The sequence below is a fragment of the Muntiacus reevesi genome, chromosome 4, assembly GCF_963930625.1.
Source record: "Muntiacus reevesi chromosome 4, mMunRee1.1, whole genome shotgun sequence".
In the NCBI taxonomy this organism is placed as follows: domain Eukaryota; kingdom Metazoa; phylum Chordata; class Mammalia; order Artiodactyla; family Cervidae; genus Muntiacus; species Muntiacus reevesi.
The window spans coordinates 76,364,720-76,390,611 of NC_089252.1; the positions used below are offsets into that span (position 1 = coordinate 76,364,720).

General features: G+C 48.1%; 1 protein-coding gene across 6 annotated transcripts; it reads right to left on the reverse strand.

Annotated features, from left to right (window-relative positions):
* Window positions 1–892: 892 nt before the first annotated feature.
* Window positions 893–25,564, reverse strand: TTLL3 (tubulin tyrosine ligase like 3). 6 transcript variants are annotated; one of them, XR_010662965.1, is made up of 14 exons: window positions 22,607–25,564; window positions 22,409–22,500; window positions 20,387–20,555; window positions 20,155–20,252; window positions 18,965–19,093; window positions 18,143–18,257; window positions 17,207–17,299; window positions 15,829–16,024; window positions 12,462–12,610; window positions 8,538–8,781; window positions 7,115–7,550; window positions 2,557–2,729; window positions 1,380–1,606; window positions 1,095–1,173 (listed from the first exon to the last, which is right to left on the reverse strand). XR_010662965.1 is itself a non-coding variant. In XM_065933194.1 (13 exons), the coding sequence occupies exons 1-13, from the start codon at window positions 23,022–23,024 to the stop codon at window positions 1,026–1,028; spliced, it is 2,460 nt and encodes an 819-aa protein (XP_065789266.1). In that variant the 5' UTR covers window positions 23,025–25,564; the 3' UTR covers window positions 893–1,025. The 6 variants fall into 6 exon arrangements, 5 of the variants coding, with proteins under 5 accessions (XP_065789266.1, XP_065789269.1, XP_065789267.1 ...); XM_065933194.1 differs by lacking the exon at window positions 1,380–1,606 and having other exon boundaries at window positions 893–1,173; XM_065933197.1 differs by having other exon boundaries at window positions 1,045–1,606; window positions 2,294–2,729.
* Window positions 25,565–25,892: the final 328 nt, after the last annotated feature.

Below are 25,892 nucleotides of genomic sequence, written 5' to 3' on the forward strand. Positions count from 1 at the left end.
ATTTATCTTGATTTGACTAGTGTGTGTTTCCTAGGGCCACTGCAATGAATTACCACAAGCTGGGGACTTCCCTGGAGGTCCAGTGGTTAAGACACTGCACTTCCACGGCAGGGGGCATGGGTTCAATTCCTGGTTGGGGAACTAAGATCCTGTGTGCCACACAGCGCGGCCAAAAAACAGGAAAGAAAAAAAAATTTACCATAACCTGAATGGTTTAAAATAGCACAAAATGGATTCTCTCCCCCAGTTTTAGAGGCCGGAATTCCAAAATCAAGGTGTTGACAGGGCTGTCCTCTACCCAAAGGCTCTACGGGAGAATCTTTCCTTACCTCGTCCAGCTCCTGGTGGCTCAAGCACCCTCTGACTTGTGGCCGCATCACACCAACCTCTGCCTCTCTCCACACAGCCTCCTCCTCTATTGTCTTCTCTTCAGTCTCTTGTAAGGACACTTGTTATTGGATTGAGGCCCCATCTGGATGATCTCATCTCAAAATCTGTACTTTAACTTACATCTGCAAAGACCTTTTTTTCCAAATAGACATATCCACAGGTTATAGGAAGATATACCAACATTCAACCCATTATAACTAAAGAATGTTGAGCTTTTTTCAGATGAGAGGGGCTTGTTGGGTATTTTCTTTTGAGGTGAGCTTGGCCCCTTGCAGAGGAAGGGATGGGCCCGCTCCCTCAGGAGAGGAGCTGGGGTGTAGCAAGGTCCACTCTTCTCCGCTGAGTCTCCTGACGTCGCTGGGTGGGAGTGTGGGGCTGTGCTTGGAGGGGGAGATGCTGACAGCCTCTGGCTCTTGTCCTGGGCCTTGGAGTACCGGGTCACACTATACCCTCTCCACCCTCCAACAGAAAAGGAGCCAAGCCTCGAAGACTTCATTTGCTCTTTTTTATTTGGCGCTGCCTCCAGGGTAAGGGCGGTGATGATGGAAGCAAGTGCTTCTGTGGCCACGTGTCCTTTGTGCCCTCCAAGCCCCGCTCTGTGATGAGGGCCAGGGGTCCTGGAAGGCTCCGTGTCGTCACGAGGTGTGTCTCGGCCTTTGGTCTGTCACAGAGTCTGGCCTTGCGTTTGCCTTTGGTCTTGCTCTTCCTATAGATGCTAGGAAGAGTTCCGTCTTCAAAGGGTTGAGACCACACATTACTTCCAAAGTGGGGACCATGAAGGCGCTGGGGAGCAAGAGCCTCCGTGTGAAAGGAGGGGAGAAGGAGGAGAGATGATCAGGAATCTGTTTGGGAAGGGGGTCCTGAGGGATTGCAAGCCCTTCCCTCGGGGCACAGGCCAGCCTGGGGGCTACCCTCTGCCTGTGCCCTCCAGCCCTGACCCGGGTAGCCAGCACTGCCCAGCAGGATACTGGTCACAGTTTGAGGCCCACCTTTTTTGGTTTCGGGGCGTTGGGTGCCAGCTTGAGCTCAGGGTTAGGTTGGAGGGAAATCAAAACCTTGGCAGTTGGTAGAGTCATCAAGGCCTTGTCTGTGGTCGACAGGGCCTTAGTGCCCGCCAGCTTGCTGTGCTGTAGTCTGAGGACCTGCCCCTGGGGCCAGGGCCCATGGGGAGAAGGCAGCTGGGCCTTGCTGTGGAGGCTTGGGAAGTGGTAAGGGGCTGTGGGAGCAAGAGGGGCCGTGAGGGGCTGGGGAGGGGCTGAGGCTGACCAGCTGCCCCTCAAGGTGTGCGTGGAGGGTGGGGAGGCAGGGGGAGATGAGGGCAAATGAAGCCCACCCCGTTCCTTCTCCAGAGGCCATGGGAAGGACACAGGGTATGAAGTCCAACAGACCTGGGTCTGCATCCCAGCTCTGCCCCTTCTGAGCTGTGCAACCTTGGGCAACTTCCTTACACTTCCTGATACCCTGGCTGGAAAATGGGGATCATAGCACCTCCCTCGCTAGGCTGTGAGAACTAAAGGAGCTGGTCAGGTGGTGACACAGTTTAAACTGTTTTGTGCTGTAGAGATATTAGTTCCTTTCCCCCAGAGGCAACTTTGCACGGCAGCAGAGACAGAATACTGCAGCAGGTAAAGTTGAGGCTCTGGAGTGAGATCAACCTGGGACTGAGCCTGGCATCTTCAAAATGAGTACAGCTGTCTCGCCATGTGACTACTTTGTGGGTGGTGGATCACAGTCATTCAGTCGTGCAGTTTTTAAAAATACTTTGTAAGCGGTGGCTTTTACTTACTACTGGTGACTCTCTGGTGGGGCTGTGGGTGGGGGCAAACCAGGTGGTCAGGAGGGGCTTGGAGAACAGGGAAAAGTTGTCTTAAGGCCCTGGGGTGTTTGGGGGGAAGGGTCTTACTCAGGGCCTGCGGGTTCTTCAGACTCAATGGCGATCTGTTCAAAGAGTGGGAATACCTGTCCCTGCTAGCTAAGGTCATGGTAAAAAGGCAGCCCATCCTCATGCTGGGGGTGTCCCACTTCCAGAGATTGGGGCGGACCTGGGCTGTGGCACTTCTCGCCTTGCCTTTCTTCCCCTTTCCAGGGGCTGAGGTGGTGGCAGTGGAATCTGGCTTCTCAGTGTGCCCCAGGCTTCTGGCCCCAGCAACTTTCCTAGAAGCTGACCTGTGGACGGGGCTTCCTGAGTCCTTGCTTTCCCCAGGGCCTCTCGGGACCAGCAGGTGAGGGAGGGCTGGGCGGACCGCCATCCGCCGGTGACACATCGCCAGGGGCTTCTTGATGGTGGAGCCTTCTACTAGAAGCCGGATACCCACATACTGGGGCACCTCCACGGCAGGCTGTGGGGAAGAAGGGGAGACAAGGCCTGCTCAGACCGTGGTGCTAGAATCCTAGGTCTAGAAAGACTTAGGGCAGGGGTAGATGGAATTAACTTCTGGGGCACCTGGTCAGGAGACATTTCTGGGCTGAGAAATGCAAAGCCCGTCTCTGTCCTCTAAGGGGTCTGAATCAGTACTTGGAGGGTTACAGAGCCCCTGAGATGAATAAACCAGTGGAGTGGGGGCTGGTCTTAGCCAGGCCCCCACCTCCACCCCTCAACCCCCCTGCCCTCCTCAACTCCCAGGCTGGGAATGTGTGTGTTCTCCTCCACCAGCTGCTGTCAATGGACAGCTTCCTGAGATGAGCCAGATTCTTTGCTGAGAGCATGTGAATTACAACACCCAGACGGATAAGAGGCCTGGAGCCTGCCTAAATTCTCATCTGAACCAAGGGAAGCAGAACCTTAAAGAAAGCATTCTGTGGAGAGAATGAAGTTGCAAATATACAGAGGGAGGCAGAGAGAAAGATCCAAGAAAGAAGCTCCTGGACCATGTTCGGTTCCTATTAAGCTAAGCTTAATACTACTTCCTGCACTGGACACAGAAGAGCCGCTGTATCTTGCTAGGAACACTCCTGTTAACCTAGAGCTAGGCTGAGGGGTTTTCCATGTCATCAACAGATCCTGATTAGAACCTATCTAAACATCAGTGTCATTTGGAGCTTGTTAAAAATACAGCTATCAGGAGACTTCCCTGGTGGTCTAGTGGTTAAGAATCTGCTTTGCAATCCAGGGGACGCGGGTCCAATCCCTGGTCAAGGAATTAAGATTCCGCCTGGCATGGAACAACGAAGCCCCTGGACCCCAACCACTGAGGCTGCACGCCACAGCTAGCAAAAGATCCGCAAGACATAATGAAAATAATGAAGATCCCACATGCCACAACTAAGACATGATGCAGCCTAATAAATAAATAAATATTTTAAAAATTTACAGATATTAATGTCCTACTGTATAGCACAGGGAACTATATTCAATATCCTTGGATCAATCATAAAGGAAAAGAATATGAAAAAGAATGTATGTATATGTACAACTGAATCACTCTGCTGTATAGAAAAATTAATAAAACACTGTAGATCAGCTGTACTTCAATAAAAAAAAAATACAGATATCAGAACTCATGGGAAGCCCAGCTGATACAGAAAAGTTCACCTTTATGGAAGAATCTCAGCTCATAAATGCAGAAAGAATGATAGAAATAGCAATGTACCATTCTGTGACTCTAACAGAATAGGCAAGAATCAAAACTGAGCATCAAAACAAGTAGGTGAAAAGGATGACAGGAAAATGTGTCATCTGCACACTGCCAAAGAATCACCTTACAAAGAAAATGATCACTGCAAAGCGAAGGATGCAACTTACCATGCAGAGATCTCGTAGCATGACCTTAACCACATGGTCAGACTTAGCATCACCAATCACGAGACAGTCTGACAATGGGTGCCTTGTGATGCTGTATGAGGCACCCAGTATCACCTCTCAAGTGTTCTTGACAAAATGTGTAATCTGAACCTCATCAAGCTGTGTGACCTAACTTCTAGTTTATAGGACATTCAGATAACAGAAGTTAAACACCACCATGAGGAAACAATCAGGTAAATCCAGAATGTGGGACAGTTCCATAAAACCACCAGTCTGTGCCTTCAAAAGATCCAAATATGGGTGGGAAAAAAAGCAGTGGGGCTGTTCTAACTTAAAGAGATTAAAGAACATCAAAGAAAATAAAATACCAGGAATAAATTTAACCAAGGAGGTGAAAGACCTGTACACTACTGATGAAAGAAACTGAAGATGACACAAATAAATAACACCCAAAGGAATCTATAGACTCAATGCAATCCCTATCAAAATTCCAATGACATTTTTCACAAAAATAGAAAAATCAATCGCCAAAGATGTATGAAATCACTCAAGACTTCTGAATAGCTGAAGAAATCTTGAGAAAGAACAAAGCTGGGGGCATCACACTTCCCAATTTCAAACTATTGAGTTGGCCAAAAAGTTCATTCGGTCTCAGCCCCCGCCCCTGGCAAGCACATATGGAAACGCAGATGAATTTTTTGGCCAAATGAATGTATTACACAGCTATAGTGATCAAACTATGATATTGGCATAAAAACAGACACACAGATCAACGGAACAAAATTAAATCCCCTGAAATAAATCCACACATTTGTGGTCAATTAAGTCATGACAAAGGAGGCATGAATATACAGTCTCTTAATAAATGGTGTTGGGAAAACTGGACAGCCACATGCAAAAGAAAGAACCTGAACCACTATCTTATACCATATAGAAAAATCAGCTCAAATGGAGTGAAGACTTGAACATAAGACCTTAAAACCATAAAACTCCTAGAAGAAAACAGCCAGGAAGTTCCTTAACTCAGTCTTGGCAATGATTTTTTGGATTTGGCAACAAAAGCAAAAATAAAGAAACTAAAAATCTTCTGAACAGCGAAGGAAATCAACAAAAACCAAAAGACAACCTACCAAATGGGAGAAAATGCAAATCACTTGTAAGAGGTTAATAACATATAAAGATATAAAGACAATCTTTTTTTTCACCCATGTCATGAAGCATGCAGGATCTTAGTTTTGCCAATTAGGGATCAAACCCACACACCTGCAGTGAAGTGTGAAGTCTTAACCACTGGATTGCCAGGGAAGTCCCCAAAATATATAAAGACAATCTGACTAAAAAATGGGCAGAGGATCTGAATAGACATTTTTCAAAAGAAGACATACAGATACATGAAACAGGTGCATGAAAAGGTACTCAACATCACTAATCATCAGGGGAATGCAAATCAAGACCACAAGAGATATCACCTCACACCTGTCAGAATGGCTGTCATCCAAATGACAAAAAATTACAAGGGTTGGCAAGGATATAAAGAAAAGGGAACTTTTGTGCAGGTTGGTGGGAAGGTAAATTGGTGTGCCCACTATGGAAAAGAGTATGGATGTTCCTCAAGGAGTTAATGACAGAGCTACCATATGATCCAGCAATTCCACTTCTGGGTATTTACCTAAAGGAAATGAAAAACCATTTGAAAAGATATCTGCAAGCCCATGTTCACGGCAGCTCTATTTATAATAACCAACACATGGAAATGACCTAAGCATCCACTGACAGGTGAACAGAGAAAATGTGTATATATAACCATATGATGGAATACTACTCAGCCATTAAAAAGAAGAAAATCTCAGGACTTCCCTGGCAGTCCAGTGATTAAGACTCCACACTTCCACTGCAGGAAGCACAGATTTGGCCCCTGGTTGGGGAACTGCAAGGGCATCGGTTTGGTCCCTGATTGGGGAACTAAGATCCCATGTGGTGCAGCCAAAAAAGTAAATAAAAATCATGAAATCTTGACATTTACAACAACGTGGACAGACTATGGGTGTATTATGCTAAGTTAAATAAGTCAGAGAAAGACAAATACCGTATGATCTCAATTATATGCAGAATCTAAAATCAAAAACAAACTGAACTCACTGATACAGAAAACAGACAGCTCTGATACAGAGAACAGATGGGTGGGCAAAATGGGTGAAGGGAATAAAAAATTACAAACTTTCAGTTACAAATATATAAGTCATGTATACAATCATGACTATAGTTAATAATGTATATTTGAAAGTTGCTGAGAAAGTAGATCTTAAAAGTTCTCATGCAAGAAAAAAAATTTTTGTTAACTGTTTGATGATATATGTTAACTAGACCTATGGTGGTAATCTTTTCACAATATATACAAATACTGTTATGTTGTATATCTGAAACTAACAATGTATGTCAGTGATATCTAAAAAGACAAAAACAAACAGAAAACTTCAGAGAAATCCAAGCCATGCCTATTAGGCCCTTTAAAGCAGCTACACATCTTTTAAGCATCCCAAGAGTATACCTATAGGTCTCAAGATTCAGTCTTGAACACATTTTGAGTGAAAAGACAGAGCTGCATGGCCTTCTGGTTAATAGCAGGGTTTCTATAATTTTGAAGGCTGCTGTTTTACTGGAACCTCATGGAACAGGAGTTATTTATTTGAGCAGGGATTTGAACCCAGGACAGTTTCAGAGTCTATGCTTCTAACAGTATGCTACCAGCCTCTAGAAATATTATCCAACACACTAACTCATTTCATCCCCCAAACCCCAGGAGAAAGATGGTAACAGCATGACCATCTTACAGACAGGGAAATGGAGGCTCAAGAGGGTGGAGTGTCTGTACCCAGTCACTGTGGCAAGACCAGGACCCAAACCGGGTTTGTGTGACTGCAGAGCCCTGAGCTTTACTATGGGGAGGCCTCCCTGGGTCCCACCTGGGCCTGGCCACCTCACCTGCTTGTAGATGAGCTCGAAGGCCCCTGTGTCACAGTTGCGGTCCAGTCGCCGGTCGATGACCACACGCAGGGTGTCGGCCTGCACGCCGGCGCAGAGCCTGGCGGTGACAGCCGTGGAGGGTGCCATGGTGGGGCTGGCATTGATCTCGATCAGCCAGGGCTGGAAGTCCTCACCGAACACAAAGTCAGCGCCGTAGAGCTCGAAGCTGGCCTTCCGACACTGCACGGTGTCCTGGGAGGTCTGCAGGGCGTGGATCACGGCAGCCTTCATGCCGGGCACCATGACCGTGGACCAGGCGTTCGGGGCCCCCGTCTCCTGCAGGTGGGCCTGGAATTTCTGGCTTGACCACATGTTGTCTGTGGGCAGCAGCGGGTGCCGGTGGCATGAATTCTCCAGGTGCTTCTGGATGGAGTTGTTGCACAAGTGCACAGAGCTAGGACAGAGAGCGGGGAGCTGAGGGCCGGCGCCCTGCGCCCCACCCGCCCAGACACTGGGGGGGGCAGGCAAGCCCCAGAACCAGCCCTGCGCACACTGCACTGTGCAGCGTGAGCTGACAAAATCCTCAATGCCGTCTTCTAGGGCCGCTACCAGTCTGTGCTCAGGACCTCTCTGAGGGTCCTAGGTATGGGGCCACAGGGTGAAGTGCTTTGTGACAGGGTCACAGTTAACTCTCCCAGTGCCTGGAAGAAGGCAGCTCAGAGTACGGGGCCCGTAATCACCAAGACAGGTGCTCAAGTCCTGTCTTCATCACTGACTGGTAAAATCTTATATAAGTCATTTAGGCCGCATGCTCCTTTCAACATGTAAAAGATGGAGGTAGTAACAGTACCCACTTGGTCAGGTTTTCATGAACGTCTGAGGTAATATACATGAAGTGCTTAGCATTCGTCACATGCAAGCACGCAGTTAACTGACAGCTATAAGCTCCATGTTACTGGCTCCATTCTACAGATGGTGATGACTGAAGCTTAAATAGGGTTTCACTTGACCCAAGTCATAGAGCTTGGAAGCTGCAAAAAAGGAACTTGAATCCAGGGCTCAACAGGGTTCCTCTCAACCCCAAGTGAATGCTGCCTCTCTATTTCTCCTGATCCCCCTTTACCCTGCTCTACATCTTTTCTCCATAACACGTATCACCTTTTAACCCACTGATGATTTTATTATGTTCACAGCTTGTCTGTTTCTCCCTGCTGGAATGTGAACTCTTGAGGGCTGGGTTCATTTCATTCACTACTGTGTCCCAAGTGCCTAGAACAGTGAATGGCACAGGGTACACGTGCCATAGGACGGATGACGGGCCTGCCTGCCTGCAGAGGCTGTGTTGGGAGCCCAGCACTGCACTGGAAGTACTGTTCCTTGCCAGCTTCCCGACTAGATTAGGAGCTCCTGGGACTGAGGGGACTGAGGGTGGGGGGCTCACTTGTCCAGGTTCTTCAGGGAGAAGGGCTGTGTGGAGAAGCGGATGTAGCTGTCACGGTAGAACCACACGGTAAGTGGGTTCCAGTCGGTCACCAGGAACCACTGTCTCAGATCAAATTTGGTGCCAAAAATGAGCAAGGGCCGCTCGATATACTTCTGCACCACCCACTTGCCGTCCTTCATCATCATGGGGTTGCAGTCCACCAGCTTCAGCATTTCCTCCAAGTGGTCCATGCACATGATACCTAGGGGGAAACAGGGCTGGTTAGGGATCAAAGTTAGGAAACAAAGCTGGTTAGGCTTTGGCTGGGAGTTGGGCTAGGGGACTATGAACAGTTCATCCTAAGCGCACATCCCCTAAGGATTGATAGGCCCAAGTGGGTAAGCCTGCCTTTCTCCATGTTCCCTTTGGGAAAGCTGAGAATCTGCCAAGGATTTTTTTTTTTTAAATTAACCAATTTTGATGATGGAAAGGAATATATATATATATACACATAAAAAATTTAAACCGTATTGGGCCTTTTTAAAACCATATACATGTATGACTTTGCTTAGTTTTTCATAATAACTAACAGAATACAAAAGAGCAGAGGCAAAAAGTAGACAGTACAAAAGGGTACACAATTTAAAAAAACACACACACACATTTCCTGCCCCAAAGAAGCCCGGTGCTGCTTCCAGGTGCTATGGATGGGCACGCAAGTTATGGGAGAGTCTGTGTCTGCCTCAGTTGCACAGCATTCTATGCATTTAAACATCCTAAGGGACTGGAACAGTGCCTGGCACTTGGTGAGCAGTCAGTAAATGTTAACTCATCATAATTATTAATTATCTATAAAAATATCTCTAGTTATAGATTTGCTGGCTCAAAGCATATGTGCATTTTTTCACTTTACAGAACAAAAGATGTTCTATCAATTTGCACTTCGAGTAAGAGTGTATGAGACTGTGTGTTTGCCCACATACTACCAACACTGTTGATGATTTATTTTTGCCATTCTCCTAGGTAGAATGGTATCTTATTTTAATTTTATCTGTTTTGTAACAAGTGAAGTTAAGCATCTTATACTAATAAGGCGTTTTAATGCTGATAAATACAGCTGACCATTGAACAACACAGGGATTAGGCGTGCCAACACTCTAAACAGTTGAAAATTATTGTATAACTTTACAGTAGTCCTCTATATCCACGGTTCTGCATCCATAGATTCAACCATAGATCATGTAGTACTGTTGGCTGCTGCTAAGTTGCTTCAGTCGTGTCCGACTCTGTAGGACCCCATAGACGGCAGCCCATCAGGCTCCCCCGTCCCTGGGATTCTCCAGGCAAGAACAGTGGAGTGGGTTGCCATTTCCTTCCCCAGTGCATGAAAGTGAAAAGTCAAAGTGAAGTCACTCAGTCGTGGCCGACTCTTAGGGACCCCATGGACTGCAGCCTACCAGGCTCCTCTGTCCATGGGATTTTCCAGGCAAGAGTACTGGAGTGGGATGCCATTGCCTTCTCCCATGTACTACTAAAGTAGGTACAAAGTGAAAGAATCTGCATATACGTGGACCTATGCAGTTCATTCATGTTGTTCAAGGGTCTACAGTAAGAATCACACTGCAAACAAACATACACTCACAAATCAATCTTATTTCTTCACTGCTTGGTCCTCCAAACAGTCTGACTGCCTGCCAATGGCACAGAACAACTTGTTCTTGGTTCCCAGGCCAGATTCTTTCTCTAAAGCCCAGAGTGATTATTAAGATTCCCAATATCATGATGACTTGTGTAGCCACAGACTGAGACTGTTCATGACCTCTGACCCTGCAATTTCATTTTTAGGAATTTATCCTAAAGAAATAAGTGGAAAAGCTACTATAAATGGAAAGATGTCTGCACAAGATATTCATCAGTGTTGCTAACAGCAATTAACCAATCAATAATCAAATAAATAGGGAAAAAACTGATGGCTATCTAAATATCCAACAGAAAAGGATTAAGTAAAACCATGAGAGTACATATAAATAAGATTAGACTGTGCAGCTGTAAGACAGAATGAGGCAGGAAAGTATATACTGTACTTTTATATAAAATTCAAAAACAGGCAACACTGATCTATGGTATTGTAAGTCAGAATAAGGGCTTCCACTGCAGGGAGGCAGAGACCAGGAGGTAGCACAGGGCCCTCTAGGGTAAAGGTAATGTTTTATTTCGTAATCTGGGTGCTGTTTCCACGAGTGTGTTCCCTATGTGACAATTCACTGAGTTGTATATTCACAATGTGTACCCTTGTCAATGGACTGTATACATATTTCAATTAAGTTTTACTAAAAATGGAGAGGAAATGTTGAAATACACTGGAATTCACTGTATTGTTCTCTATGATTTTGTGTATGTTTGAAAGTGACTATAACAATAAACTAAAAATGGGGGTGAGGGGAAAGCAGATCTAGATGTACTGAAATGGAATGACCTCTAAGATCTATTAAGAAAAAATAAAGGTAAAAACAAGTAAGTGATACTCAGTGATATGGAAAGATAAATAATGAAAAAAGGAAGCTACAGAGTAGTATGCTCTTATGTATAATAAAACACACATACACCCAACATGCATAGACCCAAGTACAGAAACACACCACAAGGTAACTAGTAGTTATCTCAGTGAAATCAAAGGCGCCCTTGGTTTCTTCCACTTCTCTGTACTGTCTGATCTTTTTTTAAAAAAAATAACAAATATGTATTTTCAATCCTGGAAAAAACCAACAGAACAATTTCCAAGATAGAAGAAGAAAAGACTATGATGCTAGTTTTAGAGAGACATCCCAAGAGAGTGTCCCACAGCGTGTGGAGCTGCAACAGCTTCACTAGGACACGAACAAATTCTCCCAAGGGCAGTAGGTGAAGGGATCTGCTGCCAAAAGTCTGTTTTTTTTACATCTCAGAAGTCCTTAATGATCTTTTAAAGGCCAGGCTAATGCAACATCCCAGCCTGCTGGGTGCCCTGTTCAGTTCCATTCATGCTGAGCAGTCAACATAGTGGCTAAAAATAACAGCACTTACATAGCAGTTACTCTAAAAGCATAGGATCAAAGCACTTTCCATGTTGTACTCATGTAATCCTCTTGGGTAGGTATTACTGGCTTCATTTTACCAAGGATGAAAATGAGGCACAGAAGAGGTTAATTAACCTACCCCAGGTCTTTCAAATATTAGGGAGCAGAGCTTGGGTTTGAACTGAGGAAGTCTGATTCTCAGCATCCACACCCTTAAACCACTGTTCCACACCATACAAGGATGCATAAGTCAAATCAGAGAGCCTTGTTGTCTAAGCAACAACTAATTGCAGTGAGTACCACCAGGCCTGCCTAAAGCATTAACCTAAACTCTCAGGGCAGGAGAGGAGGCGCTGGCATCATCATCATGCTGTTTAGTTGCTAAGTCGTGTCTGAACTCTTTTGCGAAGCCATGGACTGTAGCCCGCCAGGCTCCTCTGTCCATGGGATTTCCCAGGCAAGAATACTGGAGAGGGTTGCCATTTCCTTCTCCAGCAGATTTCCCCGACCCAAGGATTGAACCCATTATCTCCTGAATCGGCGGGCGGATTCTTTACTGCTGAGCTGTCAGGGAAGCCCTACTGTCATCACAGCAGCCAACATTCACGGGGTGGCTCCTGTGCCTGGCACAGGGCTGAGTGGTACATGCACTACCTCATTTAATTCTGGCCTCATAGGAGGTATTATCATCAATCCTCACAGATGAGCAAACTGAGGTTCAAAGAGGTGATATAACTTCCTCAAGGTCACAATGTGTATCAGTAGCAGAGCTGGGATTCGAACCTAGGCAGTGTGGCTCCAACAGAGACTGTACTATTAACATCCTGAGCCTCTGATTGGGGAGGGTGTAGGGTGCTGGTACGGGGAAGCAGGGGCAGACCCCCACCTCGTCCACGGGACTTGGCTCCTGGCTTCACGATCCAGATGTTGCGATCTCCTTCCATGTCCATCTGGGGCACCACAGCCCGCAGCTGCTGCAGGATGTCCTCACAGCGCTGGACCTGAGTGTCGAGGTACCTGAGTTCTGCCCCCTCGCTGTGGGGAGATGATGGGACTTGGGCAGGGCTGGGCCTGGGGGCATCCTGGTGAACAAGGCAAGGGGAGACACAAGCCCCCTGGCCATGGTCCCACCAGCTCTGGTCACACACTTCCCCTCGAGACCTGGATAGGGCTCTCCCAATCCTCCACCCCGCCCTCAGGCTGTGCCCAGATCCACCCTGCCCAGGGCACTGTCCCTGACTGCTGGAATGGTACGTTCTGCCTACCCTACCCACTCCCACTCCAATACTCCACCTTCTGCCACCTCTCTCTCTATTATATTAAAACTGCTCTTTGGCAGAATTTAATCATACCAGCATCAAATGATGAGGCACCTCTACATGCCAGGCATTGTGCCAAGGGCTTTATATACATTGTCACTAATCCATCTTCAAGGAGATGTTATTGGTCCCATCTTAGAGAAGTATAAACGGAAGTTGGCAGGGTTAAGGGATGTGCCCAAGGCCACACACTGAGTTAAGAGGCTGAGCCAGGATGCAAACTCTAGCCTGTCTGAATCTTTCATCCACAAGTGTTTTTGGCGGTTCACTCCTCTCCTAATCTTTAACCTAACATTGGTGGATAGGCGGGCCCCTTCCTCATCTAATTCTTTTCTTGCACAACTGTATCATACATCTCCTAGACTTATTTCTCTTCCCATCACTTACCACCTGACACCTACACTTATTTGGTCACTGCCTGTCTCTGCTCACTGGAATGAAAACTCTATGAGACCAGGAATAATTTCTGTAGTTGTTATTCTCTGTTATTCTCCCGTCCCCAAGTAGTACCCCAGCACTTACTAGGTACTCCCTAGAAGTTTGTTAAATGAATGAATGGTTGAGCAAGGAAGTCTCTGGCAGCGACTGGGCTGTATGGGTAAGAGTTTGGGGACAAAAAGGAACCTGTTCCCTACAGGACACGAAATGTCCTCAACTAAACCAAGTCACAAAATATCCCAGATGGTGGCCTCAGCCAAACTCTCCCATTTCTCTTCTTTTGAGTGAATAGGAAGGAAGCCTCCACTAGATGGTAACCTCTCTTTTAACATCTCTCAGACGTTAAAGAGGCTGGAGCCTCTTGGATGTCTCCAGCCACGGAGAATTTATCTCTGTTACTAAGGCAGACAGAGTGGCAGCTGGGCAGGGCTGGGAACAAGGACAATCAGATGGAGGGGTCTCGGCAAGGCCTCTTTTTCACACATGATTCCTGGGCTCTTCTATTTCCACAAGGTTTGCTGGAAACGTTTCCGTGGCCGTGGCATAAAGAATCTACTGAGCAAATCTGTGATCTGGCCCAGGAAAGTGTCCATGGCAGTGGCAGGGACACATGCAATTTGAAAAAGCATATTCAGCCTGACAGTATGATTTTATATTTAGTAAAAAAAAAAACCCAGCAGTTCTGTGGAAAGTCGATCTGGTGGTCAGGGGAGGGGGAAAAAAGAAGCCTAGCTGGTGAGCTGTGGATTTGTTTTTAAAAGCTGAGAAGCAGCAATAAATATTGACTTAATTAATGCTAATGATCTAACAATTCAGTGCAATGTTATATGAGGTAATATTTTATGTAATCCTGATTTTAAAAAAATTTTTTTTTTTTGACTGCTTCATGTAGCATGTGGGATCTTAGTTCCCCCCCAAGCAAGGATTGAACCTGCACCCCATGCATTGGAAGCAGAGTTTTAACCACTGCATGACCAGGGAAATTTCCTAATCCTGCTTTTGAGAGGTTCCTTCAGCCCTCGACTTGCCCCACATCCAGCAATGCAAAGGACTGACATTATTTCCACTGACTATTATAACTCAGTCCTGACGTTATTTTTTTTTAATATTTTTAATTTATTTGGCTGTACTCGGTTTTAGCTGCTTTCACTGTGGCATGCAGGCTCTTTCAGCGGCAGCATGTGGAATCTAGTTCCCTAACCAGGGATTGAACCAGTTTCCTCCTGTATCAGGAGCTTGGAGTCTTGGCCACTGGACCACTAGGGAAGTCCCCCAGTGATGCTTAATTTCAGAAGGGCAGCTTTATGTTTTCTGGCAGCTAAGGGGAAAGTATGGAATCACCTAGTTTTCATTCCCTAGTGTTTAAAAAAAGACACAAATGAGTTACTCATCAGTGATGTGGGTTTGCTGGCTAAGTCATTCGTTCAAAGTTCATTTACTAGTTCTTCAGTGTCCCCTATCAATCATTAAATCTGTCTGTTCAGTTCTATTCTAACATCACGCCACCTGAGGCCTTTAGCCTGCCCCCCGACTTGCTGCAAGTCTCCCTGCTTGAGCTGTCTGCTCCTGAGGGCACGGATTTTGCTTCATTTCTTGGGTCTGGCACGATGCCCAGCACATAGGAAGGGCTCAGTAAATGCCTTCAGGCCCTCTTCCTGCCAGTTTTTCCTACACACTGTGCTGAAGAGCATCTCCCTACAACAGGCCCAAGCCCGTCTCAATACTCCTTTCCTCTGCTCAAGAACCTTTCCCCAAAATGTGTCCTGCAAATACAACCTCTAAGGATACTTGGGGCAGGGGCCTGGGGTCACATAAGTACAGGATACACTGCATACTCTGTCCCTCTTGGGAGTTTACACCATCTTCTGAAAAGTCCTGTATCAAGGAAACCTATTTTAACTTTGTTCCACTCAGTGTTTTCCAAATGTGACTGACCACAAAACACTTTTTTCATAAACTCCATTTCAGCATGTAGAACTAGCATTCCGTATAACAGGCTTTGCGGAATGCTGGTTTCCAGGATAAAACCTAAATGACTTAACAGAGTCTTACTCTGTGAATGAACACTATGAGTCAGTGCTGAGCACATCATAAAAATTACCCTAATCCTACCTTTGAGGCAGACATTATTTTTAAACCTATTCTGCATTTGAGAAAAGCAAAGATCAGATAGGTGAGTGAGATTCCCAAGGACACAGAGCTTGGAAATAGGACAGGCAGAACTTGAACTCAGATCTGTCTGACAGCACAGGCCATGATTTTAGTCACTACGCTACACCGGGGATCTGGGGAAGAGTGGTCGGGACCCTGATATGAAGGCAGTGAGAACTCCTGAGGGTTCTGAAGGAGAACAGTGGGTGAATGAAAACAGGGAGACTTGGGGAGGAGCTGGGGGCGGTGGGCATTCGACAGAGAGGTTCTGTCCCTGACCATCAGCTATGAACATGAAAGCTGCCTGAGAGCACGCCCCATGGCCCGGGCTGCAGAGGCACTCACTGGACCACTTGGTAGTAGCGCTGGAGAAAGAGGGACCAGCCCTCGGGGCTCAGGTAGAGTGGGGTCTCCACGTCCTTGTCGATGTCCATATGCGCCAGGTTGTTAAGGTGCTCCTTGCAGGCACACAGAGCCTCATCCACAAACTCTGGGGACACCGACGCTGGCTTTTTCTCCTGTTTCTTCGGCTGCTTGTCTCCTGTAGAGATGGGGTAGAGGTGGGGGCTGTCACTATCCCACACTCCACGGCTCCCACTGCCCCAAGGCCTGTCACTTACCCATGACTTCACCTGAAATACACCTGCAGCCCCTACTGCTGTGGGACCTGTCACTCACCCGGGGCTTTGTTCTAAATTCATCTGGGGTCCCAGTGCTCGCCCTTGCCCCTCACTGTGCAGGACCTGTCATTCATTTGAGGCTCACCCTGAATGTCCCCAAACATCTCAGCGCCTAGAGCCCCAGCAGGCACACCTGCAGCCCCTCTGTGCTTGGGGGCTGACACACCTGAGGCATCTTGAGCCCTGCTCCTGACACACCAGGAGACAGCCCCGGGGAGGTGTCCCTCGGGAGGAGCCGGGGCTTCCTTCTCACAGCCGAGCTGCCTCTCATTTCACCAAACCCCTGAGGAATTCTGGCAACTCTGGGCTATAGGACGGAAGCTGCGAGGTGGGAGCTAAGTCCAGAAAGGGGAAGGGCCAGCAGCTGCTTGAGCCGACAAGTAGGGGGAGACTGTCTGGGTCCCCCTTCACAAGGCACGAGCGGTCCTCAGACCACACTAAACTACATGGTTTTACTGCTGCCTCTCCTCACAGATCTGAGCTGCACAGGCAGGGACGGACCATGTCCTCTTAAGTCTGTCCTCTCTAGAGCACTCTGCCACTTGCCAGGCCCAGCGGAGGACTGAGTGAGGCAGTGGGTCAATTAACAAACAGACAGGAAGGGGCTAAGTGGGTGGGTGGGACAGAAGAATGATGAGTGGATGGGCCAGAGGATAGATTAAGTGGTGGATGGCAGGATGGAAAAGAAGTACATGGATGGGAGGTGGGTCTGTGGAAGCATAAGTATGTAGATAGGCAGGAAAGTGGAGTGGATTGATAGGCAGTGTGGAGTTGACAGAAGTAGGTGAGTGAACAGATCAACAGTGGGGGGAAGGATGAATGCATGGATGGGTGGATGGGTAGGTGAATGTGAGATGGGTGGGTAAGTAGGGAAGCAGATGGATGAACAGACTGTGGACAGAAAGAAGGGGAGATGTACGGAAGAGTGGGTAGGAAGGGGTGGTGGATGGGCAGATGGATGAGAAAAATACCATGACAGATGGGTGAATGTGCTGCGTAGGAGGATAAATGGTTAGGGGAGCAGAGGTGACCACAGTACTTACTTGGGGCCTCTTCTTCTTCGACAGAGTTTGACTTCCACTCGCACTTTACCACCAGCTTGAGAACGTTGCGGGCAGCTGTCAGCCAGAAGTCCTCTGCTCCCGGGGCAGGGGATACCCTCCTCAGCCCCTAGGCTCCGGGCCTGTTCTGGTTCCGGAACCTGATCATGACCTGCCCCACTCTGGATCCGGAACCTGACTACTGTTTCTGACTCTAGAACCCCACTTAGAACCTGGCTTCTGTTTCCACTGTGGAATGAGCCCCAGAATCTGACCTGACTTGGCTCATATTCCACCTTTAGAATCTTGCGTGATTCTGCTGTCTGATTTCTCCTCCTCTGTTCCTGATCCACCTTTTTTTTCTATTGTGCATGTGTGTGATTTTTTATTTTTTTTATGTGAAGTATAGTTGACTTACAATGTCCTGATCCACTTTTGATACTTATTCTAGCCTGAGAACCAGACCTTGGCCCCAAATCTATATAGGATTTGGAGACTAATTTAAACCTAGCGTCTAATGTGGATCCAAATTCTGACCTGAATTTAAAGTGTGTGCTGGAGTTGGAGCCTACTCTGTCTGTGAGCCCCAAAGTCTAGAAACTTTTCTTGGAACTAGACTTGGAACCCGATCTAGTCAGTGGAATCTGACAGGGGGTTGGAACTTATTCTGGATTCCAAACTCAACTAAGTGACCAATTTTAGAACCTGCTCTAGAAAATAAGATAAACTATGTCAGCTCTTCTGGAGGTCTGGGGTGACCAAGGTAGGGGGCTCATTAAGGGAGGCACATATGGGAAAGATGAGGGTTGAGGATGGAGAAGGAAATCTGCTGGGGTAGATGATGGCATGAGAGAGGCCCTTTGCTCTCCAACACCAGCCAGGGCTTTAGCCCTCCTCCTTTGGCTTGAGGGGCCAGGTATGGGGATGGTATCTCCTTACCTATGAAGGCCTTTTTGTCATCCTCAGCCCCCAGGCGGTAGCAGCGCGGGAAGAAGGAGTCAGCATCAGCCTCATCAAACCATGGCAAATTCCGGAGATTGAGACACAGACCCACCTATGGAGTCAGCCGCTGAGGGGGCGGGGTGGGACTTGCCCAGGGGGCCTTCAAGGGACCCAGAGAGCTCAAGCGGATGCTGCGTGGACAGGCTCAGAGCCTCTGTCCCACTTGCTAGGCTCATATCCACCTCCACATGCTGCCCATGTGGTTCCCTCTGCTCAAAATTCCCTGCATCCTTCTAGCCACCTTTTTGCATCCTTAAATACCTGCCTCTTTGAGGACTCCTTCCCAGTCCACACTAATAATAGATCAGCAGGTCCCAATTATAAAGCCTATCACTCTTGCCATAACCCTAGAGAATAGGTCTTACTGGAATTCTCATTTAAAGAAGAGGAGCCTGAGGCTCAGAGAGGTGAAGTCACTTAACCAAGACAAGATATAATAGAACCATCAGCCAGACCATCAACCATCAACCAGTCTCTGCTTAGGAGAGAAGGGTCCCCCTGCTCATAGTCATTGGCCATGGTGTTTGTTCTTACTCCAGACCCCATTTGGCTCCTGGAGTCTATTTTAGTCACCATGTCTATATGTGCCAGACATGCTGCACAGGCTGGATTTGAACACAGGTGCGTCCAAATCCAACTGAACCACGTACCTCCCCACCTCCTGAGAACTCTTACTGACAAGGAGAGCAGAAAAAGGGACTGCCAGCCCAAGAGCCTGGGGGGTTGGCAGCTGCCATGTCTGCGCTCTGAAGAGCTCACCTTTGTGGTAAAGGAGCCTGCCCGAGCATAGTGGTTTATCATCTGATCCTTGGAGAGGAAACGACAGTCCAGGATGTCCCGACGAGTAGTCCAGATGAAGTAGGGGATCTCATTCCGAACCATACGTGACTGGGGAGAGGGGAGGAGACAGGGAAGGTTGATGTGGGCACCACGAGGCCTGAGGAAGCTTCTCCCTGCCGTGCTGAGCAAGGTGGGTGAATGGAGAGAGAGGATCCTCCCAAGGGGGCCTCTAGCTCACATGTCATCGTTTTGTAAGTTAAGAAAAGACATCTAAAAAAAAAAAAAGAAAAGACATCTCTTCCCTTTGGGGCACACACTGTTGAGCAGAGAGCAGGCTGGCTTGCAGCTCTTTCCACCAAGTGCCCCTAGGCTGTGACTAAACTCCACAACTGAATGCCACACCTTGTTCTGGGTCTTGGCCATTAGTGACTTACTCAGTGGCAGGGCAGTGACTCTAAGCTGATGGTCACAGAGCATGTGACAAAGGTTTTCTCGTGAGCTCCACCTCTCCCCATCCTTCCTAGAACTCTGGGAGGAAGGATTACTGATAACCAGTAACACCATGTGTCAGGCCCTGTGCTTAAGCTTTCCATGTCGATTCATTTAATCCTCACCATAACCCTATGTGGTAGGTGCCACCACTACCCCCATTTCACAGATGAGGGGACTTGTCCCAGGTTCACAATGTTGGGCCATGTGGAATTGCCAGTTCTCAACCTTACCTGACATACAAAAATGGCAGTTTGGCATAGTTCAACTCAGAAAGTGGTGGTACGAAGATTCAAAGCCAAGTGTCTTGATCTCAACACATATATCCTCCCCATCATCATATCAGCCTCTTTCAAAATTTTTTAAGTCCTTCCTTCTAACCTTCACTTGCCAACAACAGAGGAAGATGAACTATGGGGTTTTATTTGGAAGGGGGAAATTACCAGGTGTGGAGATTATGCCAGCTTCTGATACAACCTGGCAAAGAGCCCTGATCCCAGGCCAGCCTTATCTGTGTCACTCACCACTGCACTGGCCTACCTAGGCTTTAGAGATCCAATCGTTTTTACCGCAGATAGGGAAACTGAGATTTACAAAACGGCTTGCTGGGGTCACCAAGCTGGACTCTAGTGCTTTCTCTTGAAAGAAGCAGACCCCTTTCCAGCCCGCTGGGTCCTCACCATCAGAGCATGTGTCCCATGGAGGTCATCAAATTCCAACAACTCATCGAAGTCAAACAGCTGTGGTGGCCGGAAAGCCTCCTCCTCATCTTCATCCTCTGTAGATGTAGAGCCCAGGTGTGGGAAGGCCCCGGTCCCCGCCCCTCAGCCCCACATCAAAGCCTCAACCTTGGGACAGTGGGACCAAAAAAAAGGGACTCAAGCAGCTTGTGGGAAGGGAGGGATATCTCACCATCCTCAGTCGTGTCACTGTCACCCATTACTGAGCTGTCCAGATCCTTATGCGGTTGTGGCAAAGTGGTACCCAAGTGATGGACCATCTTCTTCTCCACCCAGCCCCTTTGGCGCAAGAGGCACCGGATCACAGGGTAGCGACCTTGGATCATGAAGATCTTCTTCTGCTATAAGGTGACAAAAAAATACTTTTTCAGTAAGTATAGCCTAAGTGCTGGTCACAGGGGACATAATGGTGAGTCAGACAGCTATGGTCTCTGCCTTCATGAAACTTATATATTCTTGTAGGAGAGACAGACTGTAAACAAGTAGAAAAATAACCTGCATAGTAATAATCACAATAGCAACTATATTTTCTAATATTTATTGAGCATTTACTATGTGTTAAGCACTTAAATACATTACTAACAACAACGTGTATTTTTTTTTAACAATGTGTATTTTTAATAGACACTATCATCTCCACTTGGGGATTCCAAGGTGGTGCAGTGGTAAAGAATCTGCCTGCCAATGCAGGAGACGCTAGAGACATGGGTTCAAACCTTGGGTTGAGAAGACCTCCTGAAGGAGGAAATGGCAACCCACTCCAGTATTCTTGCCTGAGAATCCCATGGACAGAGGAGCCTGGCTGGCTACAGTCCATGGGGTCACAAAAGAGTCAGACACAACTGAGCACCCGCGTGCAACCAATCTCTACTTAACTGGTTATGGAACAGAGGCAGGAGACACTTGGCACAGAGTAGCTTGGCCACCCAGTGGTTAAGTGAAAGAGCAGGAATTAACATCCAGGCTGGGAAGTTCAAGAAATAGGATTTTAATGGGGATCCAGAGAATCAGTCAGGGGAAGCTGGGAAGGAGCCAGAAATGTACAGAGCTGGGCAAACCTGGCAGTTAAGGCAGAGGGAAAAGCATGTGCAAAGGTCTTGAGGGTGGAGGGGTCAGAAGGAACTGGAAGGGAGACAGGGTATATGGAGTGTGGAAAATGAGGGCAGACCTCTTAAGAGGTGTGTGGAAGACACTGAAGGCCTTGGGATGAACTTGGATTTTATATTAAGAGCAGCGTGAAGCAATAAGGTGAAGGGAGGGAGTGACATGGTTAGAGGCTGTTAAATGTGGCTTGCTGTCCTATGGAAAACAGATGGCAAGGATGGAAGCAAGCAGACTAGTGAGAAGGCTGTTGTGGTTTCTCTAGGTGCCTCTAGTAGAGATGGGAACAAGGTGGGAGTTGAAATTCCTTTTGGATATAGAGACTAGTTTTGCTATTAGGATTAGATGTGTGGCTGAGGGAACAGAAAGATCACATTTCCTGGCCAGAGCAACTGGGAGATGGAAAAGACCAAAGAGCAGGGAGAAGAACAGGTCTGGGCAGGAAAATGAAGAGTATGGTCTAAGACATGGGTTTGAGATGCTTTGATGTTCCCTCGATGGAGATATCAAGTGGGGGACTAGATCCACGGAGAGATGCAGTTAGAGGCCAGGCTGGGCTGGATAGAGAATGAAAAGGGCGCAGGAGAGATTGAACTCACAGCCAAGGAGACAAGTGTAGAGAGGGATCCAGGGAAACAGGAATGTCCTGGTAAGTCTTCAAAGGCAACTGAAAAGTAGCTGCCTGGGAGGGAGAAAGGAAAAGCAGGAGTGTGCAGACAGCCAAGAGGAAAGGTGTTGGTGCAGAATGACACAGGTGCCAAACCAAGGTCAGGACAGAAAAGGGACTGACTGGTGGATCTGGCTCCTTAGAGGTCACCAGTGACCTTAACTAGAGAGGTTCCTGATGAGAGTGGTGAAGGATAGGGACCCAGGGTGGTGGGGGCTGAGGACTGAAACCCAGATAAAGTAGTTGAATTCTGCCTAGAATTTTGGTTGTGGACGGGGTGTTGAAAACTGGAGAAGTATTTGAAGACAGGCGTGGGATCAAGGTTTTTTTTTTCTTTATTTTCTAAGGAGGGGAGAATATAGTGCAAGGAGGCAGGGTGAGCCACCCTCCAGGCCTTTTCTAGCCCCTCCCCCAACCCCCTCCGACCTTGACAGCTCTCTCCACGTGGATCTTGGCGTTTCTGAGCCGGCCCATGTGTTGAGACGCCTTGGAGAATCCTCGCCAAAGGACAAGAGAACCTGCAGAAAGATGCGGAGTGGGCGTGGAGTAGGCACCCCTTCTCTCTCCACCCTTCATCCCGATGCCTAACCTCTACCGCTCTTCTCCGGTTCCCCGGATTCTCACGTCCGCCCCAAGACTTCGCCTTGGGCCAGGAAGGGCGGCCGCAAGTGGCCTCACCGTCCTGGGGCGGGGCGTGCTCCTGGGCCGGGGAAGGCGAGGGCCCAGCGGGGCGGGGATCCTCGGCGCCCTGGGCGTGGCTGTCGTGGGCCGAGGGCTGGAGGGCGCAGTCTAGGCGGTGCGCTGAGGCTGGACTGCAGACCCAGTCTTGGCCGTGTGCCGGAGCCTCCTCTGGAAGCCGGAACTCGGAGTGGCGCGCCCTGGGCCATGGGGCGGGGGAAGTGGCGCGGCGCTCGAGCGGCTGCGGCTTCCGTGGCCAGCTGCACACGGGGCCCCCCTCCTGGCGAAACCAGGCGGTGGAGTCCTGCTTTGCGGACCCCAGTTCCCCTGCCCTCAGGAGCAGCGCCGCGGCGGGCCCCTGCATAAGACCCTCACCGCGCGCGCGCGCATTCCCGGGGTCCCAGAGCCCGCCTCCCCTCCGCGCGCAGTCGCGTCTCGCGGGAGCGCCCTGCTGGGGCCCGCAACCCTCCGTTCTGAGGCCCCGCCCTCTGTTTTCTGTCGCCTTAGAAACGATTCCCTTGGCACAGTCGGGCCTCAGGTAGCGGTTCCGGGGGCTACTTCCAGCGGGGCCAAACTCGGGGCCTTACCTGCCCCACACCCTTCATGAATGGGGCACTGAAGCTGGAAGCAGACAGCACTGGCTGCCCTGCCAGTTCCTAATAGGGCCCTGACTCCTTATCCAGCGCTTCCTGGGGCTTCAGTTATTCCACAGTATTCAGTGAAGACCACGTGCTAGGTAGTGGGCTAGGTGCTGGGGATCAGAAGAACAAGCTACAGATGGTCCCTGATTTCATGGCGCTTACTGCCCAGTGAAGAGAAACAAAAAGCAAGCAACAGAGGAATAACACAGGTGTTTTATACTTCAGATAAAGTGGTCAATGATGTCCTCTCTGAAGGGGTGACATTTAAACTGAAACCTACTGAATGCAAATTGGTGAGGAGTTGGCCAAGGGAGGAACAGCATTCCAGGGAGAGGAGTCTCTGCAACAGCCCTGAGAGGGTAAGAACTTTTCTGGGGAACTAAAAGGAAGCTGACCTAATCTGCAGCTCCTGGCAGATGGAGCTTGGGTAAGGTCCTTGGGGGTAGATTTGAAAGCCAGGGCAGTATTATGGGGAAAATAAAAGGGCAGAACCCCCAGACCGCCCCCCGCCACCAAAAAAAAAGACAGCACTTGGAAACAGAAAACAAGTATCATTGTTTCAATCTACCAAAAAAACAAGTTATGCAACAGCCCTCAAGACAAGACTGTAAGCAACCTTTTTGGAGGTAGTATGAAAACTGTTACACACTCAAATGTCACAGGTGAGATAAATAAGGTTCCAAGACGTTAAGTAATTTGTCTTAAATCGCATAGCAGAGGCAGCCCTGGAACCCAGGTCTGACTCCAAAGCCCCACTCTTAAACAGAAACACTATTAAACATAAGTCCATATAATCACTCATAAGGGCTGTCTATCAGTCAGGCAAGTACCAAATGGACAGTGTGAGAGGCAAACTCTAGCAATGCCCTCTCAGGCAGAGTCCAGGAACCCAGATCTGTCAGTCACTGGTACATTGGCTCACACAAGTGAAGGTGGGTCCTCCACAGACCTCTCTAGTCAACCCTAACTTTCTCAACCCTGCGGCTGGTGACTGAGCAGTCCCAAAAGTTCTCTCTTGGGAACAAAAGGTATGCCTTCAGGAGAGGACTGGCTGATTGGAGACCATCCAGTCTGTTCTGATCAGCCGGCAAATTTGGTTTTAGCTCTGAACCCTGGGAGATGGATCCGTGACAAATTAGAATTCTGGCTGGCTCACCCAGGCATTGCTGTCCTGTGAGGGTTGAGTGAGCAGCTGCCATACTCTAGTGGATGTCCAGCTTCACCGCACCTTCACGTGGGCAACAATCACTGTAAAGCTAGGCTATGGCCATGTGCCCCACAGAAGGGCACACCTAATTCTGCAAGACAGGAGGGGGAGGTCACAGAGGTAATGTCATAAAGGGGATGATAGCAGTCCAAATTGTCCCCACCCCCAACCCCTCCCTCCTTTAAACACTACCTTGCCCTGTTTCAAGAGACCCCTTTTGGCCATAAAGAAACTTTTCAAAACTCAGCAAAGCCCAACCCTTCTCAAACTTTTCTTGGCATCCTCTTCCATAAAGACACCCCACTGTGAGCTCCCACTGACTTCCATTAGTGAACATGAAACACTTCAATGCACCTCTTTATTTATATACTCAACACTTCCACTGGCCCCCAAGTCTCTCTGAGACAGGGATAATGTCACTCCCAACAACCAGCACAATGGAAGTTACCAATAGCTTGGATACTGGGCTGGTGGAAAGATCAATCATTGTTTACTCACTACTTGTAATGGCAGGTAGTGTCTGACATCTCCACTTTATAGATTAAGAAACTGAGGCACAGAATATAAATAACTTGCTCAAATTCATAATAGGACTCAAACATAAGTTGTTTTTTTTTTAACTTCACTTCAAGGTGTCACTAAGAGGATTTAATCCTGTCCAACGGAACTTTCTGCAATGATGGAAATATTCTATCTACAACCGTGTGAAGTGGTAGGCATTAGTAGCATTTAAGTGTTGAGCACTGGTGGGACTGAGGCAATAAATTTTAAACTTTTTAACTGTAATAATTTAAATAGCCACATGTGGCTAGTGATCAGTATCATAGCATAGGTAGAGGCAGATGTCCTCCATCTGAATTCCACCCTCTTGCTCACTAGCTGGGAGATTTGGGGCAAGCTGCTGCATCTCACGATACCTCAGGTTCCTTAGCCATGAAATGGGATTATTTCTCTGATGTTATATTCTAGCCCAAATGAGCTCACTACGTGAAAAGGGTCAAAGCTCTATACAGGTAGAGAGCAGTTTCAGAAATGGCTGGAGCTGGACTGCAATGGGTCTCTCGGGTTACGGCCCTCCAGCAGGCTACTGTCAGAGGCCAATCACAAGGCTGTCTCTGGTGGGGACCCCCAGGTCCAAGCACCTGCCACATGGTCTTTAGGAACAGCTCCACCTCCTTTCATTACATATACACACAGAGCACAGACCTCATGCAGCCCCAGAGGGGCAAAAAGAGACTTTAATTAGGGGAGGGAGGATCCACCAGAATCAGAAAAGGTACAGCCAGCATGGGAGCGGAGCAGCCGGGGCAGGCAGGAGGCCCTGGCAGGGACGCTCTGGGGGACTCACCTCTCCACCTCTAGCACAGGCACTGCACTGACAGAC

Bases quoted from the DNA above. Each gene is read 5' to 3' on its own strand.
- TTLL3 (XM_065933197.1), bottom strand. From the start codon at position 23,024: ATGCAGGGGCCCGCCGCGGCGCTGCTCCTGAGGGCAGGGGAACTGGGG. The intron at 16,025-17,206 runs GTAAGTACTGTG...CCATCTCTACAG, and splicing joins CGAAGAAGAAGAGGCCCCAA to GAGACAAGCAGCCGAAGAAA. The intron at 8,782-12,461 runs GTGGGGGTCTGC...GTTTCCCCCTAG, and splicing joins AGCCAAGTCCCGTGGACGAG to GTATCATGTGCATGGACCAC.